The sequence below is a fragment of the Solanum tuberosum genome, unplaced genomic scaffold, assembly GCF_000226075.1.
Source record: "Solanum tuberosum cultivar DM 1-3 516 R44 unplaced genomic scaffold, SolTub_3.0 scf00212, whole genome shotgun sequence".
Taxonomy (NCBI): Eukaryota; Viridiplantae; Streptophyta; class Magnoliopsida; order Solanales; family Solanaceae; genus Solanum; species Solanum tuberosum.
The window spans coordinates 536,482-558,293 of record NW_006239138.1 but is presented as its reverse complement, the minus strand read 5'-3'; the positions used below and the strand labels follow the sequence as shown (position 1 = coordinate 558,293).

At 35.7% G+C, this 21,812-nt stretch overlaps 1 protein-coding gene across 2 annotated transcripts in view; it reads right to left on the bottom strand.

Moving 5' to 3' along the window:
- Nucleotides 1-238: 238 nt before the first annotated feature.
- The window catches only part of LOC102581665 (exportin-4), a 64,871-nt gene continuing 43,297 nt past the window's right edge, over nucleotides 239-21,812 (bottom strand). Inside the window, exons 20-33 of one of the 2 annotated variants that reach the window (XM_006355956.2) lie at nucleotides 21,070-21,288; nucleotides 12,313-12,384; nucleotides 11,765-11,836; nucleotides 10,111-10,175; nucleotides 9,901-10,003; nucleotides 9,700-9,831; nucleotides 8,749-8,892; nucleotides 1,942-2,049; nucleotides 1,781-1,831; nucleotides 1,603-1,680; nucleotides 1,411-1,521; nucleotides 952-1,148; nucleotides 732-801; nucleotides 239-637 (exon numbers count right to left, since the gene is read on the bottom strand). In XM_006355956.2, the coding sequence (XP_006356018.1) occupies nucleotides 449-637; nucleotides 732-801; nucleotides 952-1,148; nucleotides 1,411-1,521; nucleotides 1,603-1,680; nucleotides 1,781-1,831; nucleotides 1,942-2,049; nucleotides 8,749-8,892; nucleotides 9,700-9,831; nucleotides 9,901-10,003; nucleotides 10,111-10,175; nucleotides 11,765-11,836; nucleotides 12,313-12,384; nucleotides 21,070-21,288 (1,611 nt within the window). In that variant the 3' untranslated portion in view covers nucleotides 239-448. The remainder of the gene's footprint in view (nucleotides 638-731; nucleotides 802-951; nucleotides 1,149-1,410; nucleotides 1,522-1,602; nucleotides 1,681-1,780; nucleotides 1,832-1,941; nucleotides 2,050-8,748; nucleotides 8,893-9,699; nucleotides 9,832-9,900; nucleotides 10,004-10,110; nucleotides 10,176-11,764; nucleotides 11,837-12,312; nucleotides 12,385-21,069; nucleotides 21,289-21,812) is intronic. The other variant, XR_001474507.1, reaches the window with a different exon arrangement.

Sequence of the window (21,812 nt, the reverse complement as noted above, 5' to 3'; positions counted from 1 at the left end):
TTGAAACATAAACTTATGACAGAGTTAAAGAAAAATATATAATTTATACTATAATAAATATCTTTTTACGCATAAAATAATTTTATTTTTTTTATATATATATAATGTCGGGTTAGTTTAGTTAAAATTAAACCAACCCAATTATAGTCGGATTTTTTTCAATGCCAAGTTCTCTGTTTGGTTCAGTTTGCGGTTCAATTTTGTTCACCAGTGGCCCATGTGAGTAAGGTACGGCAAATAAAAAGACATGATTGACCATATCCTTTCCACTTGGGATAAGGTAATAAGCCAGAAAAGCAAACGTACACGAAAATTGTGTTTAGTTAAATGAGGGATAGAGAGAATAATAATGTTTTGGAAACACAGCATATTGAAATTCTCTTTTCCACTTGGGATTACGTACGGGGAAAAGGAAAACACTTTAATAGAAGGCTGCAGATTTACAAAATTATATTTTCCGGAGGAATCCACGAACTTCAGTAAGAAAGTTAAGCAGATTCTTTCTAAACTTCTGGTAATTTGGCCGATCAAGTGCCGAAGACAGACTGTTGGAGCTTGTGAGTGATTGGAGTGCATTTGTCAACCTTGATCTGAAACCTGTGTCACACTGCTTCTCTATCAGTTCACTTCCCAACTTCTGCACCAAATGTCAACTTGTTTCACTCAGTAACCATTTTAATATAAAAAACAAAATTTAACTATATACAGTTATTCAAGATTGTGGCTTATGCCTGGTATAAAGTTTGTTCACAAAGGATTAATGGAAGAAGAGCATCCGCAGCTGAGCCAACCAGATCAGTGCTGAAATTTAAAAATAAAAAAGAAGAATCAAATACTAGGGCATAGCAACAGTTTCCATAAACACCCCAAATTAACTATGGATCATATACTAGTCCTCCAAACATTAAATCCTTCAGCCTCTGCTGGTTACGTTTTTTTTTTCCAACTCACCTGTAATCCTGAAAGAGGAGAAACTGTAGCAATGATCGAAGAAATTGGCTCAGAATCCCTTCCTGAAAGTTTCCTGTCTGATCCTTGTAACCTGAAGCATGGAGACCTAACCCCACTTCTCCAGCACTTTTTTGCTTGTAATGGAAAGAAGCAAGCCCTTTTATAGCTCTTAGACATAAATCAACAACCTCTGCATCCTATCACACAAACAACAGAACACAGTGATCTTGGCTTCTACCTCTAGTAGTATCATAAGGCACAACACAACTAAGTAACTATTTCTCTTTTTTGAAGTAAGGGTAACTAAGGAGCTATTTCTTGTTCATCAGTGAAGTAGCATGGTGGACAATTAGACCAACTTCATCTTGAAATGATGCCTAGACTCACTTAAGCACTTCCCAGCATGAAATAGTATATAAAATCATAAACCATAGACATCTTATTGTGTGGGAAGGTTACCTGAGACAGACCGAAATCAAGAGTCTTAATGATATGAACAAAAGCTTCTCCATTTAGTTGTGTAATCATTTCAGGATATACCTCCAACATATGTGATAGCAGCGAGAAGTACTGTGCAGATGAAATGGATTATTTATTTTATTATATACAGTTATTATCACTCCAGAGAAAAAATAGAAGGGAAAAACCTACATCATGACAAAGCTTGGGGTACTTGAGCAGGTCCAAACTTATCAGAGGGGTAACTATGTGAAGACCCATATATACCACCTGCAATGGAGTTGCTTTGAGATTATTTTGCAGCATAATAAGGTTGAGAATGTACCTTGGCAGGAAAAATAAGTAAACGAAGAAACTGCATGAACACCACCTGACAAATATTTGTCCCCTGAGCTTCAATAGGTTCTGATGAGAAGTCAACCTGCAAATAACAGTTATACCCAGGTCACCTCAGACATAGAGAACCTACACCAAGGCAAAAGGTGACAATGGAAAAATAACGATGATAAGATCAAGGTTTGCAGACAACACCAGATCTTTTGAACAGAGACTAGCAAGTAATTGGAGTACAGCACGTAGATCCTTGTATCTTTCGGTATCAGCTTCACTCCGCAAGCTGCTTGAAATGCTCAGAGATATCTGAAGGCACATTGGTTATTCAGTACAGTATCTTCTCATTTTCTATAGAACAGAATAAAAATTGCACACACATCGTCATTTGTACAAAAGAGATGTTTTACTTTTTCTTTTCCTTCTTCATTGAGATAACATGATGATTGACATAACTCAATGAGCTAGTGACTCACTCCCCGCCAATTTTTTTTTACCGAGATTGCAATGGACGCCAATGAGGATATTTCCAGCTAGACAGCATGAACTTACAATTCTTGCGAGACCCACATTGGTTCTGTGGGAAATGTGTTCACTTTTCTGTTCTCATCTTTTATTTAAACTCTTGGAGTTGCCTCATTAGTCGGTTTGTTAGCATTTTCATTATTATAGACTTGTCACTAGTGTTAAGACTTTTCTTTTATATTTTCGAGATGAATGTAGTGTTACTGTATTTTTTTTAAACTGGTAACTTTGAACATTGTATTACTGTGTTTTAAACAGATGATGGATAATGGCGATGACTTGTTTTGGTTGGATGTTGTTTTTGTGTGCTTTAGTTGAGACGGCAAATTTTTTGGATAACACTAGAAATAGAAAAAAACTGGCTCATTTTCTAAAAACACCGATACGGTTTGCTTGAGGGCTCTACCCCAAAATGCCACTAATGGCCTGAGATTGGATTGTGACATATTCTGTCAATAATTAACAAAATCACTTACGTGTTTTTGTTTACTGTGCCCTCATCAACATAGAGTTAGAAGCAATGAGGTGCATGCCATACCATCTTGATACCGGCAGCGAGGTGCAGAGCTCCATAGCATTTCATCCAACTCCATACTTTAAGCAACTTAAACAGGGCCATTAAGAACACAATTCTTTCTAATCTATTCTCTACATCCAGTGAAAAGTTCAAAATATGTTTCTTACGAACAACTACAGACTTCACACATGAGGCAAACAGTCAGAAATTAGAACTCACAAAAAAATAATAGTATTTTGGGTCGTAATCACAATTGATCTTAATTCTGAAACTAAAAGTATACCAAAGTGAAAACATAACAAACTACTGAACAACATCAACAAATATCGCACAGCTGATCAGTATTATGTTTGTGTTGACTTAACTTATATAAAACAAGATATTGGAATTGTAAATAGCATGTCACAAAATCAAGCTTTGTGGATTGTTTATTTTTTAAAATATGTGGAGTAAGTTTGATGGTTACATCCAACAATTCTAACAATTGAGGACAACATGGCAGTTTTAGTATCAGACAATTTTGTGACGCATCTTCTTCCCATAATAGCCTTATAACCACCCACTAGCAAGAATGTAGAAGAGGTTAACAGGTAAAATATAAAAGATTTTTAATTCCACTGTTCCACTTTCTATTCTGAGTATGCTAAATTCTTGCTTTATCTCCAATTTACATCTATTTTTTTATTTTTTTATGACAAGGGAAACCCGCCAATTTACATCTATTTTTCACGAGCTTTTAACATATATTTCAATATTCAGACTAAAGTGTGCCCAAAAATCTAGTTTCAAGTACTACAGAATAAACTTAAAAGACACTAACACAGAAGGAAAGAGCAAGGGAAAATATATCATATAAAATCATTTCCCATAGGGCAATGACTGCATAACTTAGTCAGATGAATAATATATAATGATCAGCTATTGATGAAAGTGATGATTGGTAAGACTCACTACTCACTAGAATGGTAAGCTTTAAAAAGAAATTTGTGATTAGGTTTATTTAACCAACCAAACCCTAAGGGCCCGTTTGGACATGCGATATGAAATCATAATATGAAATAAATTCGTTAAACATTTAAAATTATAAGTCCAAAATTAATTCTTATATATCTATATCTATCCATATCTATATTTATTTATATTTATACTACCTTAAAAGCATGAGCTTCCTAACTTGAATGTAATTACTATAATACCCCCAACTTAAAACACCCAATTTAGTATATAATCTACATTTTAATTTATTTATTCATTTACTCTATATATATTAAAAGCTGACATCTTTTCACATTGATGGGTAGTGACTTTTTTATAGAGTTGCGACTTTTTCGATGAGTTATGACATTTCTGAAAAATCGTGATTTTTCTGAAGGGTTGTGACTTATCTGATAAGGCACGATAAACACCTTTTCATACTATCATTTGCTGTCTACAAATAGAGGAGTTTTCTCACTTTTAAACTACGAATTTTGCAAGTTTTCTATTCTTCCTCTTAAAACAAGGATGATTGTGAAATTTGTTCAATTATGCAATTACAATATTTTATGTGGGTAAATTAGATAGATCAACAAAAATTGATGCAACAAGGAGAATGAAATAACTAAACTTCAAAGGAGAAGACTATCTTGATAATTAATATGTACTCATTTTCATAGCCATAAATATACTTTTGTAGCAACTTCTACTTGACAAGAAGTTCAATGATTTTCCATTGCACAAACTACAACTTGGTGTTTAGGTCAGTGTTTTAGACAGTGAAAGGCGATAACAATAACAGGCGACAAGGGTCTGGCAAGTGGCGAGGCACTTGCCTTTTTGAAGTGCGGCACCAATTAATACCAAAAAATTAAAATATTAATTGCATATGTAAATAATCAAACTCTCAATAGCAGTAACATACCAGCAAATATTTTAATCGAAAAACTGAAAATAGATGGTACATACAAAAAGTCTAGAACTTGAATGAGAAAAAACAAAACAAAAGTTAAAGCAAAGGTAAGAATGACTTTGAAGTCCGAAGAAGGAAAAAGAAACCGAGGAGGAAGAAATCTGAAGAAGAAAAGAAGAAATATGTATTGGTTAGACTTTGGAGTAGCAGAAAAGTTTGGCTGGTCGATGGAGGGGTCTAGTCATAAACACTAAAATTACCTTTTAACTTTTAAAACCCTAAATTTGTCGCCTTTCGAAGATCGCCACGCCACAAAGCTAAAAGGCGATGAAGGATCGCCTCGCCTCTCGCCATTGACGACGAGGCGATCGCCTTGCACAACATTGAACTTTAGGTTCTGAAAAGTCTCATACTGTTGGAGAAAAAACATTTGATCAAAAACTTGTTTGAAGAGTCCAAACTAGATTTAACAAGTACTCCTTCGTTTCCAATTTATTTGTTGTACTTTTTTTAATTCAGTTTAATATAGAATGTTCTTTTTTCTTGGGGGTGGGGGCACATCATTAAGACCATAGAGTTAAAAGGTATTTTTATATATTCTATATATGATCCTTAAATTAAAAGTCTTCTTTATTTTTTAAAATTTCAAATAATATAAAAATTAGACAAATCTATATCTATCTTTTTTTTTAATCTATCTATACTACCTTACAAGAATGAACTACCTAAGTTAAATGTTAAATTATTATAATACCCCCAACTTAAAACACCAAATTTAGTATATCTTCTATATTTTATATTGTTTTTTTTTTTGAGCAAGATAAAGTTGTATTCCACAGCAATGTGGGTATGCTGTCAACCATCAAAAAAATTACAGTGCAAGTAATCATAATTACAGAGAGCCTAAGAAGTCTACTAGCTGTTCTACCTCATCTATACCCTCTTCTTTACACCAAAGATATAAGGTATTAATGCAATTTTCTTTTACTTTCTACATTGGATTAGTAATATTCTCAAAACATCTATTATTTCTTTCCTTCCAGATTGACCACCATATGCAGCTGTTCTACCTCATCTATACCCTCTTCTTTACACCAAAGATATGAAGTATTAATGCAATTTTCTTTTACTTTCTGCATTGGATTAGTAATATTCTCAAAACATCTATTATTTCTTCCTTCCAGATTGACCACCATATGCAAGAAGGGACTATGCTCCAACATTTTTTCTGTTTTTTACTCCCACCTCTCCTCATCCAGCAGGTTAGAAGATCTGCCGTATGCTCAGGCATCACCCATGGTTGTTGGAGGATATTAAGAAACATATGCCACACCTGAGAAGTCACTCTACAATGAAGAAACAAATGACTATTTGTTTCCTCCTTTTCCTTGTAAAAGAAGCATCTTCAGACAATTTCAAAACCTCTCTTTTTCAGTTTCTCCTGAATCAGACACGCTCTTCTACATACCGTCCATGTGAAACACTTGATCTTGGTAGGAATATTAGATTTCCATATTGTTTCCAAGGTCCAGGGATGTTCCCAGGTTGTGAGATAAATTTCTTCTGTACAATCTTCCAAACTTGAAAATTTTCCATCCCTATCATGTTTCCATCTGATTGTATCAGGGCTGGTATTTAAACCAGAGAAATCATTCAACCTTTGCAGTAAGCTGGCCACTCTCTCAACCTCCCAGTCACTTAGAAGCCTCCTAAAGATGATATTCCATCCTTGGTTAGTCCAGGTCTCAGCAATAGATACTTCAGGGTTGCCACAGAAAGAAAATAAATCTGAAAAATCCTCCATGAGTGAGTTCTGTCCGATCCATTTGTCTTTCCAGAATAGAATTCTAGTCCCTTCACCCACCTTGTAACCTGTGCTCCTGGACAATTTAGGCCATAAATTTCTGATAGTCCTCCAAACTGAGACCCCATATGTATTAGTCACAGTATTGGTTGTCCATTGCTCAGTCTGTCCATATTTGCTAATGATAACATCCTTCCAAAGAGCATGATCCTATATTTTATATTGTATTATATTTATTTATTGATATTATATTATATTAAAGGCAGACACCTTTTCACATTGAAGGGTTTTGACATTTTCAAAGAGTTATAACTTTTCTGATGAGTTGTGACCTTTTCGAAGGGTTGTAACTTTTCTACAGGGTTGCGAATTTTCCAAAGAGTTGTGACATTTCCGAAGGGTTGCGACTTTTCCAAAGAGTTATGACTTTTCCGATGAGTTGTGAGTTTTCTAAAGGGTTGTGACTTTTTCCTTGTTCTTCTTCTTAAAACACACAATTTAGTATATCTTCTATATTTTATATTATATTAAAAGAAGAAACCATTTGACATTGAATGGTTATAATTTTTCCAAAGAGTTGTGACTTTTCCAACGAGTTGTGACCTTTCTGAAGGGTTGTGACTTTTATGATAAGAAACAATATGCACATGCTATTACTACACTTTTTAAACTATAAATGGAGGGGTTTCCTCACATTTTTAAACTACGCTTTTTTAATGTTTTCTATTCTGTTCTTCTTATAAACTCAAGTTTGATTTACAGACGTTGGCAATCTGAAAGTTCAATAATATGGAACACTCCCTAACATGAATGTTAAATTAATCTAATACTCCAACTAAAAACATTCAATTTGGTATATCTTCTATATTTTATATCAATATTTATTTATATTATATTATATTAAAAGTTAGAACTCCAACAAGACAATAATAACTAAGTAATGCACTATGGGGAAGGGAGGAGAAAGTATTTTTAAGAGGCGTAACTAAGAATTTTAAGAGTGACTAACTTTCAGTAGTAATCATAAGAAAATTACATCCATTATTCATACGAACTTATACTTTATCATTCATTTTATAATTGTTTACTTAATTTTTTTAGTTCATAATATTCACATTATTTTAAAAATAGTGTGGTACATGAATTGATATTCACGTGCAACCCACATGCGTCAAAACTAGTATATATATATATATATATATACACATAATCTCGGGAGGAGAGCATGGGTTCATGTGAACCTGGTGACCCCCTCCTAGATACGCCCCCGGGTTTGGATATGTGGTTTGGATATGTGAAGAGGAAATGCGTAAACGCACTAGTGAGGAGGTGAGGAGGTGTGAGAGGTTGGTTATAGAAGGTATGAGGAGAGGCAGAGGTAGACCGAAGAAGTATTGAGGAGAGGTGATAAAATAGGATATGACGCAGCTCAAGGTTAATGAGGACATTACCTTAGATAGAAGGATGTGGAGGACACGTATTAGGGGAGAAGGTTGATAGGTAGTGTAATCTTGTCTTGCTTAGGGTGACTAGTATTTGACATGGTACTAGTTTTATTATTATAGTTGATTTTGTATTGTTGTTTTCGACTCATTTCCAGTAGACTCTGCATTGTTACCTTGTTACTTGCTTTATTCTCTTCATTGTTTCCTCCTCCTTTGTACCTGAATTTGTTGCACTTGAGCCGAGGGTCTTTCGGAAACAACCCTTCTACCTCCACGAGGTAGCAGTAAGGTTTGCATACATTCTACCTTCTTCAGACCTAACTTGTGAGATTTCACTTGGTATATTGTTGTTGTTCTTATTTCATATAGCATGTCCAAACGTAAGCTAATTAATAAAGAATAAATGTTTTTGGTTCGATGACTCACTTTATAGTTTATGTTGGAGGTGTAACATTGTAACAATCAGGGTTATGAAATAATTACATAACTCATCACCGGTCAATACCTCTTCCAACTTCTGCTAGAACAATTTTTGGGTAACATGTTATAAAAAATACAAGAGTGAATAATCAAAAATTACCTTTGCTTATATTGTGGGAAGAGTAAAGCAGAAATAGGCGCTTACAGAATTCAACAGCCATTATTTCACAAACAAATAGTTTTGGTTGAGTGACAAACTTTAAGGTGTATGTTGGAGGTGTAACATTGTAACAACCATAGTTATGCAATAATTAGACTACTTCTCACAGGTCAATATCTCTTCCAACATCTGCCAGAAGAATAGGGTAACATGTTTTTAAAAAAATAGAAAAGTTAATGATCAAATTACCTTGCCGATATTTTGGGAAGAGTAAAGCTGAAGTAGGCGCATACAGAATCCAACAACAATAGCCGTTTCACGAGCTTCTAGGTAAATGATTTGTCCATCAACCCAATCAACCACAAATCTGAGTAACAGATACACAACTGTGGACTACAAAAAACTGGAAGATTAGATCATGTAGTTTCACATTATGATGTCACACTAGGTTAGCTAAAGCTGTTCAAAAATTAAGACAGGCTTACTTATTGCATTAGAATTCATAAAAAGAATGGCATGGCCGTTGATAAAAATCATTGACATGTTAGGCCAATCAGCATCAGTAATCAACTAAAGTTGGTTCACTTAAATTGAACTGGACCCATCACGTAGGTAGAACGAGAACTTGAGTGCAATATCATACCTTTTTTTTAACCTTTAATAGAAAATAGCCTTTTCTTTAGCGATACACTACGAACTATTAAATTAAAGATCAAGTGGTCCTAAATATTTTGGCATCTGCTTAACCCTAAAATTACAACCCAACTTGCAAATTTAATTTTCAAGCACCACTTTTGAAATTGAAATATTGTTCTCTGGTTTTAGCTGCCCATATCAGAAAGTGAGTAATTGAAGAATACCAATCTGAATACCTACTGGTGCTGGAAAACCCACATGTAACATTTAATCTATAGTTGTGCTGCGAAGGGCCAGTAGCGTAAGAGATGCATACTGGAAAGAAAAATGATAACAGGCAGCACTCAAGGTTTTATCTCGATACAGAGGGATATAATTTTAGGATAACAATAAATCAGCACTGTATATCTTTAACAAGTTTAGTAGCACGGAAACCTAAGCAACCATATAATCCACATAACCTTCTGGTATAATGACAACATGTTCAGCTTAAGGGAAAAGCTCAAAACCAAGTCTCCAAAGCACACACTTGAATCAACAGCTATTATCTCATACAGTTTATACCTCATGTTTGTAAACTTCCATAAACATCAAGAGTGGATTCAGTACTGAATAACCCATCTCATAAATAGCTCTCTGTGTTCGAGGTTCTGTCGCACTAGCAGCACCACGAAGTCGCTCCAACAAGCAACTGACCTATGCATTATCACAGATTTACTAAGAAACCAATGTTAAAAGCTATAATCTTTTCCAGACTATTCTTACCAATAAAATAATATCTGGCTGTTCAGCTACACATTTTAGATCACTTCGGCTTGAGAGTTCCACCAGATTAGCTGCCATATGATTTGTCAGATTTCTCACATACCTAAGAACAATTGCAATGACAAGTCATCCAATATTAGAAGTTCAACAAATTAAAATAACAAAAATGTAAAAAGAAAAAAAAGGAAATAACGGAGAATATCTACTTACTGACTGGAGGCCTCTAGAGTTTTCATGCCAGAAGCTGAAAGAACAAGGGTTTGAGCAAGCGAACGCTGTAATAAGACAAAGAACGGTTCGAATTGGCTGGAAATATTACATTAGCAATTTAAGGGAAATCCATGTTTGGTGTAGTGGTATGTTGGTAAATGAAGCTATGAGAACCTACAAAAACATCCCTCTCCACTCCAAACTCAAAGGATGGAGAAGTCTTTTACCTTCCAATACAAGGGTCGTTTGGTAGAGTATATAAGAGTAATGCTAAATAGAGTGTATTAGTAATGTTTGTATTAGTTTTGCTTGCATTAATTGTGCAGAGATTATTTCTTATGCATTGCTTGGTTTGGTGTACCATGCATTGCAGAATTTTTTTTAAAAAAATATTTATTTACAAAGATACTCTCCTCAAATATGGTGGAAAAGATGTAAAAAAGGTGCTGAATTTCATGCTTAAAGAATAAAAATTTGGTACCACAGCTAACACGTTTGGGTGGTGAGTTTTACGTAGCTTATGATAGCAAATGTTATTAAAATAAAATAACTTATTTTATAAAAATAATATTTTAATTGATATATAACATAAAGTGAGTTGAAAGACAACTTAATTCGTATTTGAATTATTTCTACAAATATAAGGTCATTTTTAGTGTTAACAGCTTTAGGGGCAGTTCAGTCACTTTAACAGGAATTCATCTGATAAGCACTTTTCCATCAAACACATCAACCACTTATTTTCTGTTATAACACTTCTAGACAAACATGTAACTAGTTTTTAAATTCAGCTCCAGCACTTCAAAAGTGCTTTAAATCCCAAGTACTTTAAAGCTACTTTTATTCAATTCAACTAATCCAAACGGGCTCCAAGCCGATGTGCTCTCTTCTATTTTCACATGGTTTAAGAGCCTCTACGATCTTGGTAGAAACTCAAATGGATTCTGCTACCGAAAGGCGGTACCGCAATACATGCCACTTGGCAGACCAATATTTCATTTGTTCTCTCTTTTTGTGTTCAACAACGATCCTCTCTTCGACAGCTGGTGCCTTCATCTTCAGGCAACTATTCAAGTGACACTAATCTCTCTAGGATTGCTTCCGCACCATTTGTTTCCAACAAGCAAGCCCAGCTACATATTCATGAGCAACAACCTCTGACATTGTTCCGCTGATACAAGTTACATTGATAATGTCTTCGAGATTTCAACTACCATATCTCTCAATCAATAGATTCCTTTAGGTGTATATTGCAAGAAACACTAGAACCAGTATTTTTTGTGATTGTGTACTACTCCAACAAGATTTAGGCGTGACCCTTTCCAAGTTACAAAAATAAGCAAATTCAATTTGGTTTCAGCACATGAAGTCTAGGAGAACCTATGAGAATATAAAGTGAATTTAAGTCTACATTCTTAGAAGTCATTATACTAGAATTAGTAAAATCAAATAGGATATTTTATAGGATACCGTAGGATATTATGTATTTCATTATCGAATATTTTATAACCCTAGTAGTATAGGGTTTGATTACCTACCGTATTATAGTATCCTAGGACAGTAAGACTCCTATATAAGGTGCACGTTTGTACATTGTCAATTAAGTCAATGATCTATTTTCACAAAAAAAGAAATCACACGTATGGATTGGTACCTGGTGAGCAGCATTTAGTGAGAATAGAGTTTGCTCATTTGCAAAAGCATTTGCCAACTCACGCCAAGAGTCCTGCAAGACAAATAATGCAGATTGGGATAAATATGATATTCCAATCATTACTCCCAACTAAGAATCCAGGAAGATATTACCTGTTCCAGCACATGGAAATTAAGTTGATCATAAATTCCTCTCTAACCATTTAAACCTTTTGTAGTGCGACAAATAATATAGAACATATATACTTTTTGTCTTAATCAATATCTCTATGTATTGAGGATGAGATAGGACTAAACAACAACAATAAGCAAAGCTCAGTTCTGACGGCGGATAAGATAGAACTGAGAACTAAAATCTCTATCCACAATTGACTGACAGAAAGATAAGCACTAAAAAGAGGAAACATAATTGGTGTGTGGAAGATACCCAATGCCATGCAATCTTATCTGGAACCCTCCATGCAAAATTAAAACCCAAAGAAAAACAGAGCCACCTCATCAAGGGTTCAAACATGATATGGAAATAGTACTACTCGTCTAAGGACCCACCAATTCAACAAGGTGCACACAAACGTTCTTCCGCCGAACAAGTCCATGAAGCAACTCATGACAAGTTAGTGCCTATCAAAATGAAAGGAGAATGTATCAGAGCTGCTGCAATGAACAGCCTCAATAAACAGCAAGGAAATAACAGATTACCGGAAACAACACTAGAGAAGTTCAATCATAGTAGCAAGTTCCTAATATAACATTGATGTGCTGATATTGTTTATCATACTGACAAAAACTGATTATTGTTTCAGATGGAATGCTCTAATTGTAATTAATAACAGTGCTGCATTTACCCAAATTCACAGACAGTTTCCATGTATTTATGCTAAACCACTTTATCAATATTTTAATGGAGATACTTTGATGGTTTGTTATATTACCTGGCTTGAATTTCACAGTTTTATGTAAAATTAAAAAATATCACCAAATTTAAGATATTGATACTTTATTTCGACATGATCGAGCAAGAAAAAATAATCTGGATATAAGTAGCAGAACTAGAAAAGAGACGGTGAATCAGGACCTTGTTGGATAATAAAGCATTCCACTTCATAGGCTAAAAAATGTATTGAACAGATCATGGATTCCATGAAAATAAAATGTATTTGGATCACAAAATCCAAGAGAAGCAAACTGATTCATGATTTACTGATTGATGATAAACAAGAGAATTCTCTTAAAAACGTTGTTTCCAAACTTTTGAGATTTTTTGGTTAGAAAAACTTTACCTCCCTTAATAATATTAGTCATCCAAAAATGAATGACTTCATATTGAGATAATATTAAACAAGAAGAAAAAGAATTCACCAACCATTCCAGTAGCATAGAGAAGTTGTAAACTTTAACGATGATTAGTCAACGTAAGGATGATTTCAGCTGTTAGCTTTTACTTTGAAGCTTTAGTCAAAGGTGCTATTGACATACTGGTCCCTTATGGCATCCTACACATTCTGATGATTGCCTCACATAACAGGTCAACTTCACGCTTTACCTCCTCTTCTTCTTCTTTTTTGTAGTCTACTTCAAGCTTTTCTTTTTTTTGAGAGAAAGGTAACTTTATATTCACAAAACAGGCTCACATCCCAAAAATAATGAGGCTGATCAGCTAAAACCCCATTCTGGGCAATGCAAAAAGCATAAACACTAAACCATGGTTCTTTACAGTTTTCTAATAAAATCCACAAAAAGTTCTATATCCCCCACCATCCTGTTCAAACAAAAAATACAGTACGCTAAGGCAATTCATCTTGATTTTCTGGATGTTGTTACTCTTGTCTTCAAAGCATCTTACATTCCTTTCCTTCCATAAGGTCCACCAAATGCATTCTAGGATCAGTTCCCACCAGTCCTCTTTTCCTCTTCTCCCAATCTCCTTCCAGCTAATACTTCAAGCTTTTCTTTTACTGATGTAATTTTGTTACTTCATCATTTTTATTTTTATTTAAGGTTATCATAACTCTTTACTACACAAATTGTCTTTTACAACTCAATACCTCTCACACGAGAACCTGATGATTTCTTACATGGTATTTGGTATTATTGCTTGACATCTACTTCTCCTCTAATTTGAATTGATTTAAACTTTTCTCTTTCTTCTAACCATTGGCAGTCTTAAAATTACTCTAGACATACATGGCATATTCGACACAATTTGGAAAGAAGTGGCAGCTGTTGTTAAACTATTAGTAAATTAATGGGAAAATATACACAAGAAAACTAAACAGTTCACATATACTATCCACAACTGCTCACACATTTTTTTAATCTCCTATTTGGTTTTAGAAAAAGGAAAGAATGCATTTGAAAGAGACCCGGTTTAAGAGAGAGCAGTCCCTCTGTCCCACTTTATAATAGTACACTATATATATATTTGGGAATCAAACTTCTTTTCATATGTAGTTTTTGTCTATGTAAAATGTTCTTCAAATATTATTAGATTGATATAGAATTTAGATACATTGATGTGGTTTGCGAGCTATTGCATAGGAGCGAGGGTTTTACCCTGTGCGCACCCAAAGGGTAGCGGCCGCGGGCTTCCCTCAGGAAAATTTGAAAAATAAAATCTTAAACAATTAATACACATTGACCACTAAGAAGAGATATAATGATGAGCCTCAAGTTATAAAAACTTATTCCAGAAGGCCAAAATAAACAATTAAGAAACTTAGTAGCTGTCATGAGAACATCGTGACAGTTACACATGTATTGGGTGGTTTTATCTATAGAAATAGGGACAGGGCAGCTAGGAAAGGGTATTCAAAAAATAAAGAAAAGGGAACTCTGGGATAGTTTCTAGGCTCTCGAATGTCTAGAAAGGTTGTGATTTTTATGATTATATAACTAAAGTTCATTATTGTCTTAGGATGTGATTTATTATGTCAATAGTGTACTCGTGATTGTTTTGTTTTCAGACTTCTTGTTGTAATATCACTGTATCTAGTGCGAAACAACAATATTTATTCCTTTATTTACTATTTCAGCAGTAAAGTTTATCAATTTGCTATCAGAGCAGTAACAAGTGGAGAATAGAATTTGACTGGGGTAAGAGAAGATGTCAGGAAACTCGAAGGATGATTTCAAGAAATGAGAGAGTCTCTTGCGAGAATTGAAGCACAAGGGGGAACTGTGATGGCAGAAGCATCCCACTCTCAAACCAGATCTGTCGGAAACCAAGAAGAGGAAAGCAATGTCAACTGGACTGGAGAAAAAGATGGGAGGAAGTTTCAGAAACTAGAACTACCAATTTTCGAAGGAGAGGATCCTTTGGGATGGATTTTCAGAGTGGAGCGATACTTTGCTGTGAATTAAATTTCTGAAGCGGAAAGATTACAGGCAGTCGGTGTTTGTTTGGAAGGAAAAGCCTTAAATTGGTATTATTGGATGGAGTCTCTACAACAAATGTTAACATGGGAAGACTTTAAAAGAGAGTTGTTGAACCGATTTCGTCATTCTCAAAAGATCAACCAATATGTTGTCTTAATGGGGTTGAAACAGGTTAGCACAGTTACCGTGTTTCATGAAGAATTTGAAAAGGTGTCGACATCTATGAAGAAGTCATCTGATGGAATGTTATCTGGAGTGTTTTTGAATGGGCTGAAAGAGGAAATTCGAGCAGAAGTAATGTTGTTACAGGCTCAAGCATTGAGGGAGATAATGGAGATGGCTCAAAAGGTGGAGGATCGAAATTATATTTTGCAGCAAGTATAGAGTTTTAAATTTGAATCAGGCTGAGAAAGTGCAAGCAATAAACAGTTGGGTTTAGACCCAATTATCATCGAGTTGCAAACATTCTTGAATCTCGTGACGCAAGAGTCGGAGTAGCAGGTCGTAACACTGATTCACCAGTGCTTACTGCCGCAAAGTCGACTAGCTTAAATGGGACTTCAGTAGCAAAGTTTGAGGGACAATTCTAAAGGTTGTCTGATTCATAATTTACCCGAAAAAGAGAGCTAGGGTTATGTTTCAGATGTGATAAAAAATTTGGCCATAATCATCATTGTAAAAATAAGCAGCTTAACCTATTGATTATTTCAAAGGCACCCAACACAGATGAAGATGATACAGAGGAATTCTTTGAGTCAACCGTAGAAGATGTAGCTGAAGGGGAAATGAATGGTACCATGACAGTGTAGTTGTGGGCCTTACAGGAGGTAGAACAATGAAACTTGTGGGGAAGATTCATGGCACGACGTGATAATTTTGGTCAATAGTGGAGCTACCCATAATTTTATATCCTCCACCCTCGCTCATCATCTGCAATTACATATTAAGAAGACCAAAGGATGTGAAGTAACAATTGGTAATGGTCAACAAGTTAGTGGGAGTGAAGTATGCAAAGGGGTAAGGTTAGACATGCAAGGAGTCCAAATCAACCAACAGTATTTTCTATTTGAATTGAGGGGATCTGATGTGGTATTAGGGATGGAATGGTTGGCCACATTAGGAGAGATGAGGGTGAATTGGAAACTTCTTACCATGAAATTTAAAGATGCAGGAAGATCGGTGTCGCTTCGAGGGGATCCCGCCATGGTTAGAACAGTAGTGTCACTCAAAGCCATGACCAATTTGTTAAAGAAAGGGATACCCAGAAGTAGGTGAGCAAGCCTTAGGCCTACCACCACATCGTTCTTGGGATCATGCTATTACTCTTCAATCTGGAGCACAACCACCAAACATTCATCCATATTGATATCCTCATTCTCAAAAGGCAAAGATCGAGCATTTGGTCAAAGAGATGTTGGCTGCTGGAATCATTAAAACTAGTACTAGTACTAGTCCATATTATATTCCCGTATTACTGGTTAAGAAGAGGGATGGAAGTTGGCGATTTTGCATGGATTATCAGGCTCTTAATGATATCAGGATCCCTGACAAATTTCCAATACTATGCATTGATGAGTTACTTGTTGTGCTAGGTGGAGCCACCATATTTTCTAAGTTGGATCTTAAGTCCGGTTATAATCAAATTTGCATTCAAGCTGGAGATGAAGCAAAAACAGCCTTCTACACTCATGAGGGACATTATGAGTTTATGGTCATGCCATTTGGTTTGACCAATGCACCCTCAACTTTTCAATCACTGATGAATGATATTTTTAGGGATCATTTGCGGAAATTTATTTTAGTATTCTTTGATGATATTTTGATTTACCAGTAAGGATTATACTTCACATCTTGGGGATTTGAAGGTTGTTTTCGATATTCTCAAACAGAATCAACAAGAAAAAAGGCATGTTTGGTCAGCTTAAACTTGAATATTTGGGTCATATCATCTACGCTGCAAGCGTGCAGGCTGACCCTCCAAGATTGAGAGTGATATCTTGGTCAATTCTTAGAGATATAAACTCTTTGCGGGGAATTTTGGGACTCACTGGATATTACAGAAAATTTGTCAAAGATTATGGTAAGATTGCTGCCTGATTTACTAAAAAAGGATGCCTTTTCATGGGAAGAACGCGCTCAACAAGCTTTTGAGGCATTGAAGTTGGTTATCACTAAAACGCCGGTTCTAGCGATGCCAAACTTTTCTCAACCCTTTGTAATTGAAGCTGATGCTTCGGGATTTGGTGTTGGTGTAGTTTGAATGCAAAATGGTAAACCTATTTCCTATTTCAGTTGAATGCTTTCTTCGAGAGCGAGACAATGTTCGATATATGAACGAGAGCTAATGGCTATTGTGTTGGCTGTCAAGAGATGGAATCACTACTTGCTAGGCCATCATTTCATCATTAAAACTGACCAAAAAGCCCTTAAATTGTTGCTAGGAAAGAGGGTTATGGATGAGAATCAGCAGAAATGGGTTTCCAAGCTCATGGGTTATAAGTTTGAGATCAAGCACAAACCGAGTGTTGAGTGGCTGATGCTTTGTCAAGACGCGGGGAATCTTCAGAGTTATACGGGTTTTCAATTTGGCAATATAAAGACAAGGAGAATGGGACCAGGAAGTACAATGAGACACCAAAATGGCTTCTACTTTGCAAAAGTCAATTTCAGGACAACAAGCAGATGACAACTACAATTACAGCTTGAAGAATGGATGTCTACTATTCAAAAGACGCTTGGTTTTGCCAAAAGGATCATATCGAATACCTGGGCTATTGAAACAGTTTCATTCTTCTCCTATAGGAGGCCATTCGAGGCTTCACACATATAAAAGGCTGTCCGAGAATATCTACTGGAAGGTATGAAGAGGGATGTGCAAGACTTTGTTACTAGGTGTGAAATCTGTCAAAAGAACAAGTCTCAAACTTTGAGTCCTGCGGGGTTACTCCAACCTTTGCCTATACCTCATCATGTGTGGGAGGATGTAAGTATGGACTTCATTACTGGACTTCCTAAATCCCATAGGTTTGATACTATTTTGGTTGTGGTATATCGTCTTACTAAGTATGCACATTTTATTCCACTTTCACACCCTTTTAATGCGAAAGATGTGGCAGTTGTTTTCATTAAGGAAGTGGTTAAATTGCATGAATTTCCTAAGTCTATCGTGTCTGATCGTAACCGTGTGTACATAAGCCAATTTTGGAAGGAACTATTCAAACTAGCAGGCACTACCTAAAGGTTTAGCTGTTCCTATCATCCAGAAATTGATGGGCAAACAGAAGTGGTGAATAGGAGTTTGGAGACATATCTTTGTTGTATGGCAGGAGAAAATCTGAGGAATGGTCCCACTGGTTATATTGGGCCGAGTATTGCTTTAATACATCCTTTAACAGATCTGCAGGTATGACACCCTTAAAAGCATTATACGGAAGGGATCCATCATCAATTTTTCACATGGATGACACTACTTCAGCAGTGCAAGAAGTAAATGAGCAAGTGCGCATTAGAAATCTGATCTTAACCGAACTCAAAGAACATTTGTTACAAGCACAACAAAGAATAAAGAATCAAGCTGATCGACATCGTAGAGAATTGACTTTTGAGATTGCTGAAATGGTATATCTCAAACTTCGGCCCTACAAACTACGTTCTTTGGCTAAGAAGATCAATGAAAAACTCAGTCCCCGCTTTTATGGTCCTTCCAAGATTTTGGAAAAGATTGGTCCCATAGCTTATTGGTTGGAGTTACCAGTTAGAGCACGCATTCATTCAGTGTTTCATGTTTCACAGTTGAGAAAATGCTTGCTTCCAACTACTCCTGCTCAAAACCTACCTCCATTTCTTACCCAAGAATTGGAGCTTCAAGTTGAGCCTGAGGCAGATCAGGAATCTAATCAATGGTAAATTGGAAGTGCTAATCAAGTGGAAGACTCTACCAGAATTTGAGAGTACTTGGGAGGAATATGCAGTCGTCTATCAACAATTTCCGGACTTTCACCTTGAGGACAAGGTGACTCTTATAGGGAAGGGTAATGATGAGCCTCAAGTTATAAAAACTTATTCCAGGAGGCCAAAATAAAAATTAAGAAACTTAGTAACTGTCATGAGACAGTTACACATGTATTGGGTGGTTTTATCTGTAGAAATAGGGACAGGGCAGTTAGGAAAGGGTATTCAGAAAATAAAGAAAAAGGGAATTCTAGGAGAGTTTCTAGCCTCTCGAATGTCTAGAAAGGTTGTGATCTTTATGATTATATAACTAAAGTTCATTATTGTCTTGGGATGTGATTTATTATGTTAGTAGTGTACTCGTGATTGTTTTGTTTTCAGACTTCTTGTTGTAATATCACTGTATCTAGTGTGAAACAGCAGTATTTGCTCCTTTATTTACTATTTCAGCAGTAAAGTCTATCATATATTCACAAAATTATTTCAAGGTTCCAGAAGCAAATACATCTGCAGGAAGCTGTGAGGAACTGGCATGTACGCTTCACCATGAGGGGGAGTGTTAGTAATATTTTGTAATTAATGAGTAAATATTTGTGAGCAACTGGCATGTACGCTTTGCCCGATTATGACAAGTTGTATGGCCATACAGTATTTGCCAAATGTTTTCCCAAATATACTTCGCAATATCTATGGCCAGATAGTTCCTTAGTGTCGTGAGTATTCTTTCTTATTATATACTTATGACAAGTATTGGACTTCTCTTTGTATTTGGTGATGGTTTTAGTATTATTTCTTTGTAAATAGTTAGTTGATAAAGATTATGACTTAATTGGTTAATATATGTTGGTTAGCTGTTGATCCGTAGACAGAGATATCTTTGTATAGGCTCAAAAATAGGGAAACTCTGCTTGATATGTTGTAAATTTCTGCCAAGGCTTGCTTTGGGATTCTACCCCTTAGTGCCGGTCATGGCCCAAATTGGGTCATGACAATATTCTATAATTAAGGGCATAAACTAAGAAGTATTGTGTGCATCAACTAGAATCAATTAAGAGAATTAGTTAGGAAATTCAGTCTTCTAATTGTGTATCACTTCCCACTTTAAAAATATGTCTTTAGGTCATCCAAGCCCTCTTAGCTTGAAGAACTGATCAAGCTGAACATTCTTAAAAAACCTTCATTCTTTTTTCTTTTTTTTGTTAGTGTGGTGTCCAGGCCATCTGCCGCACACCTCGACTAATTCTTTGGAATACCTTCCACCTATCACCAGCAACAGGTAACTCTATCACCAAGGCTAGGATAGATGGGAAGAAATCACCTAGTGTTTTTTTTTTGTCTCCGATAGGATTTGAACCTAAGACCTCATGGTTCTCAACCCATTTCATTGGCCACTAAGCCAAACCCTTGGGTATCTTCATTCTTTATATTTCTTCTGAACTCGTCAGTCTAAACCCCAACAGTTCGTTGAGGCAGGTTGTGCCCGAGAACACCTAAATTCCTACCGAATATGAAAAAGGCTCAATTTAATGATAAAAATGCAAAAAACTAGACTCACATTGAATGCACACCAGAGAAGCTGCTGTATCTTAAATAAGAAAAGAAAGTTACAAAACCAATTTATTTCAATGAGGTAATAAAGACTTCAGAAGTGAGGAGAAAATTTCTTGTTTCCACAATAAGAGTGGGAAAATGCCAAGTCGGCTATACGGGCAATAAATCCAATGAAACTCCCTACCAAGTTGTTTACTTGCTTCTATCATTTACTGAGAATAAATATTTGAGATAATGGGACATCCAAAAGAATAAGGTGCTGCTCTACTACGGCCTACGCACAAAATACCAGTCCTAAATTGAATGTCTTGTTTTAAATTTGGAATGACAACAAATTGGACATTTTGGACAATTGCAGTCATTGAATTATGTTTGAATACAGACACAGTAAGGTCATTGTACAATGAAAGGCTGTTCTACTTTACCTACCTGCAAGTCCCTCTCTCCAGGATATGAAGTGAGTGTTGTCTTCGAAATGTGAAGAATAAGATCAAGCACTGCTTTCCCCTGGTTGTCCTCTTCACAAAAATTAAGCAATACTTTTTTGTAATGTTTTGCCTTGTGATTATCTGAAGATGCACTCCCTTTATTTTCATCAGGTGGCATTAGATAAGTAGTTGACCATCTTGCAAGGAACCATACAATCGCCTGGACAGAATGAGCATATGAGTTAACCCTGAGTGTGTAACATGAAAAATATAAGCAGGTACTGAAGATAGACTACATAACTCTTGAAGTATATTAAAGAATTGATAGCTGAGAATGTAAGACCAAAAGGAAGCCCCTGCAAAGGGCTACTACATTGTAGGATCACATCAGGAATTATAAAATTGAAAAAGCATACCTAAAAAGGTTATGAACATATAAACCTAGTCACAAGGATCATCTGGGCTCAAATATTTTTGTCCAACTTAAGAGACAGCACAGAGTGCAGAGTTACAGAACCAAATATTGCCAAACTTGTGCAGAAAATATCACAAAATGTTGAACACGTGTTCATGTATCTGGTGCGGCAATTAGGATTAGGAACAGATATTTAGTAAAGATCAGCTTATTCCCCTTGTACCACATTGATTGTCATGTCCTTAAGTCTATCATTTTTGAATCAAACAGCATGTTTTGATCAAAAGGAGGGTGGGTAATTTATGTTGGTCCTGACAGCCTCAAAGCAG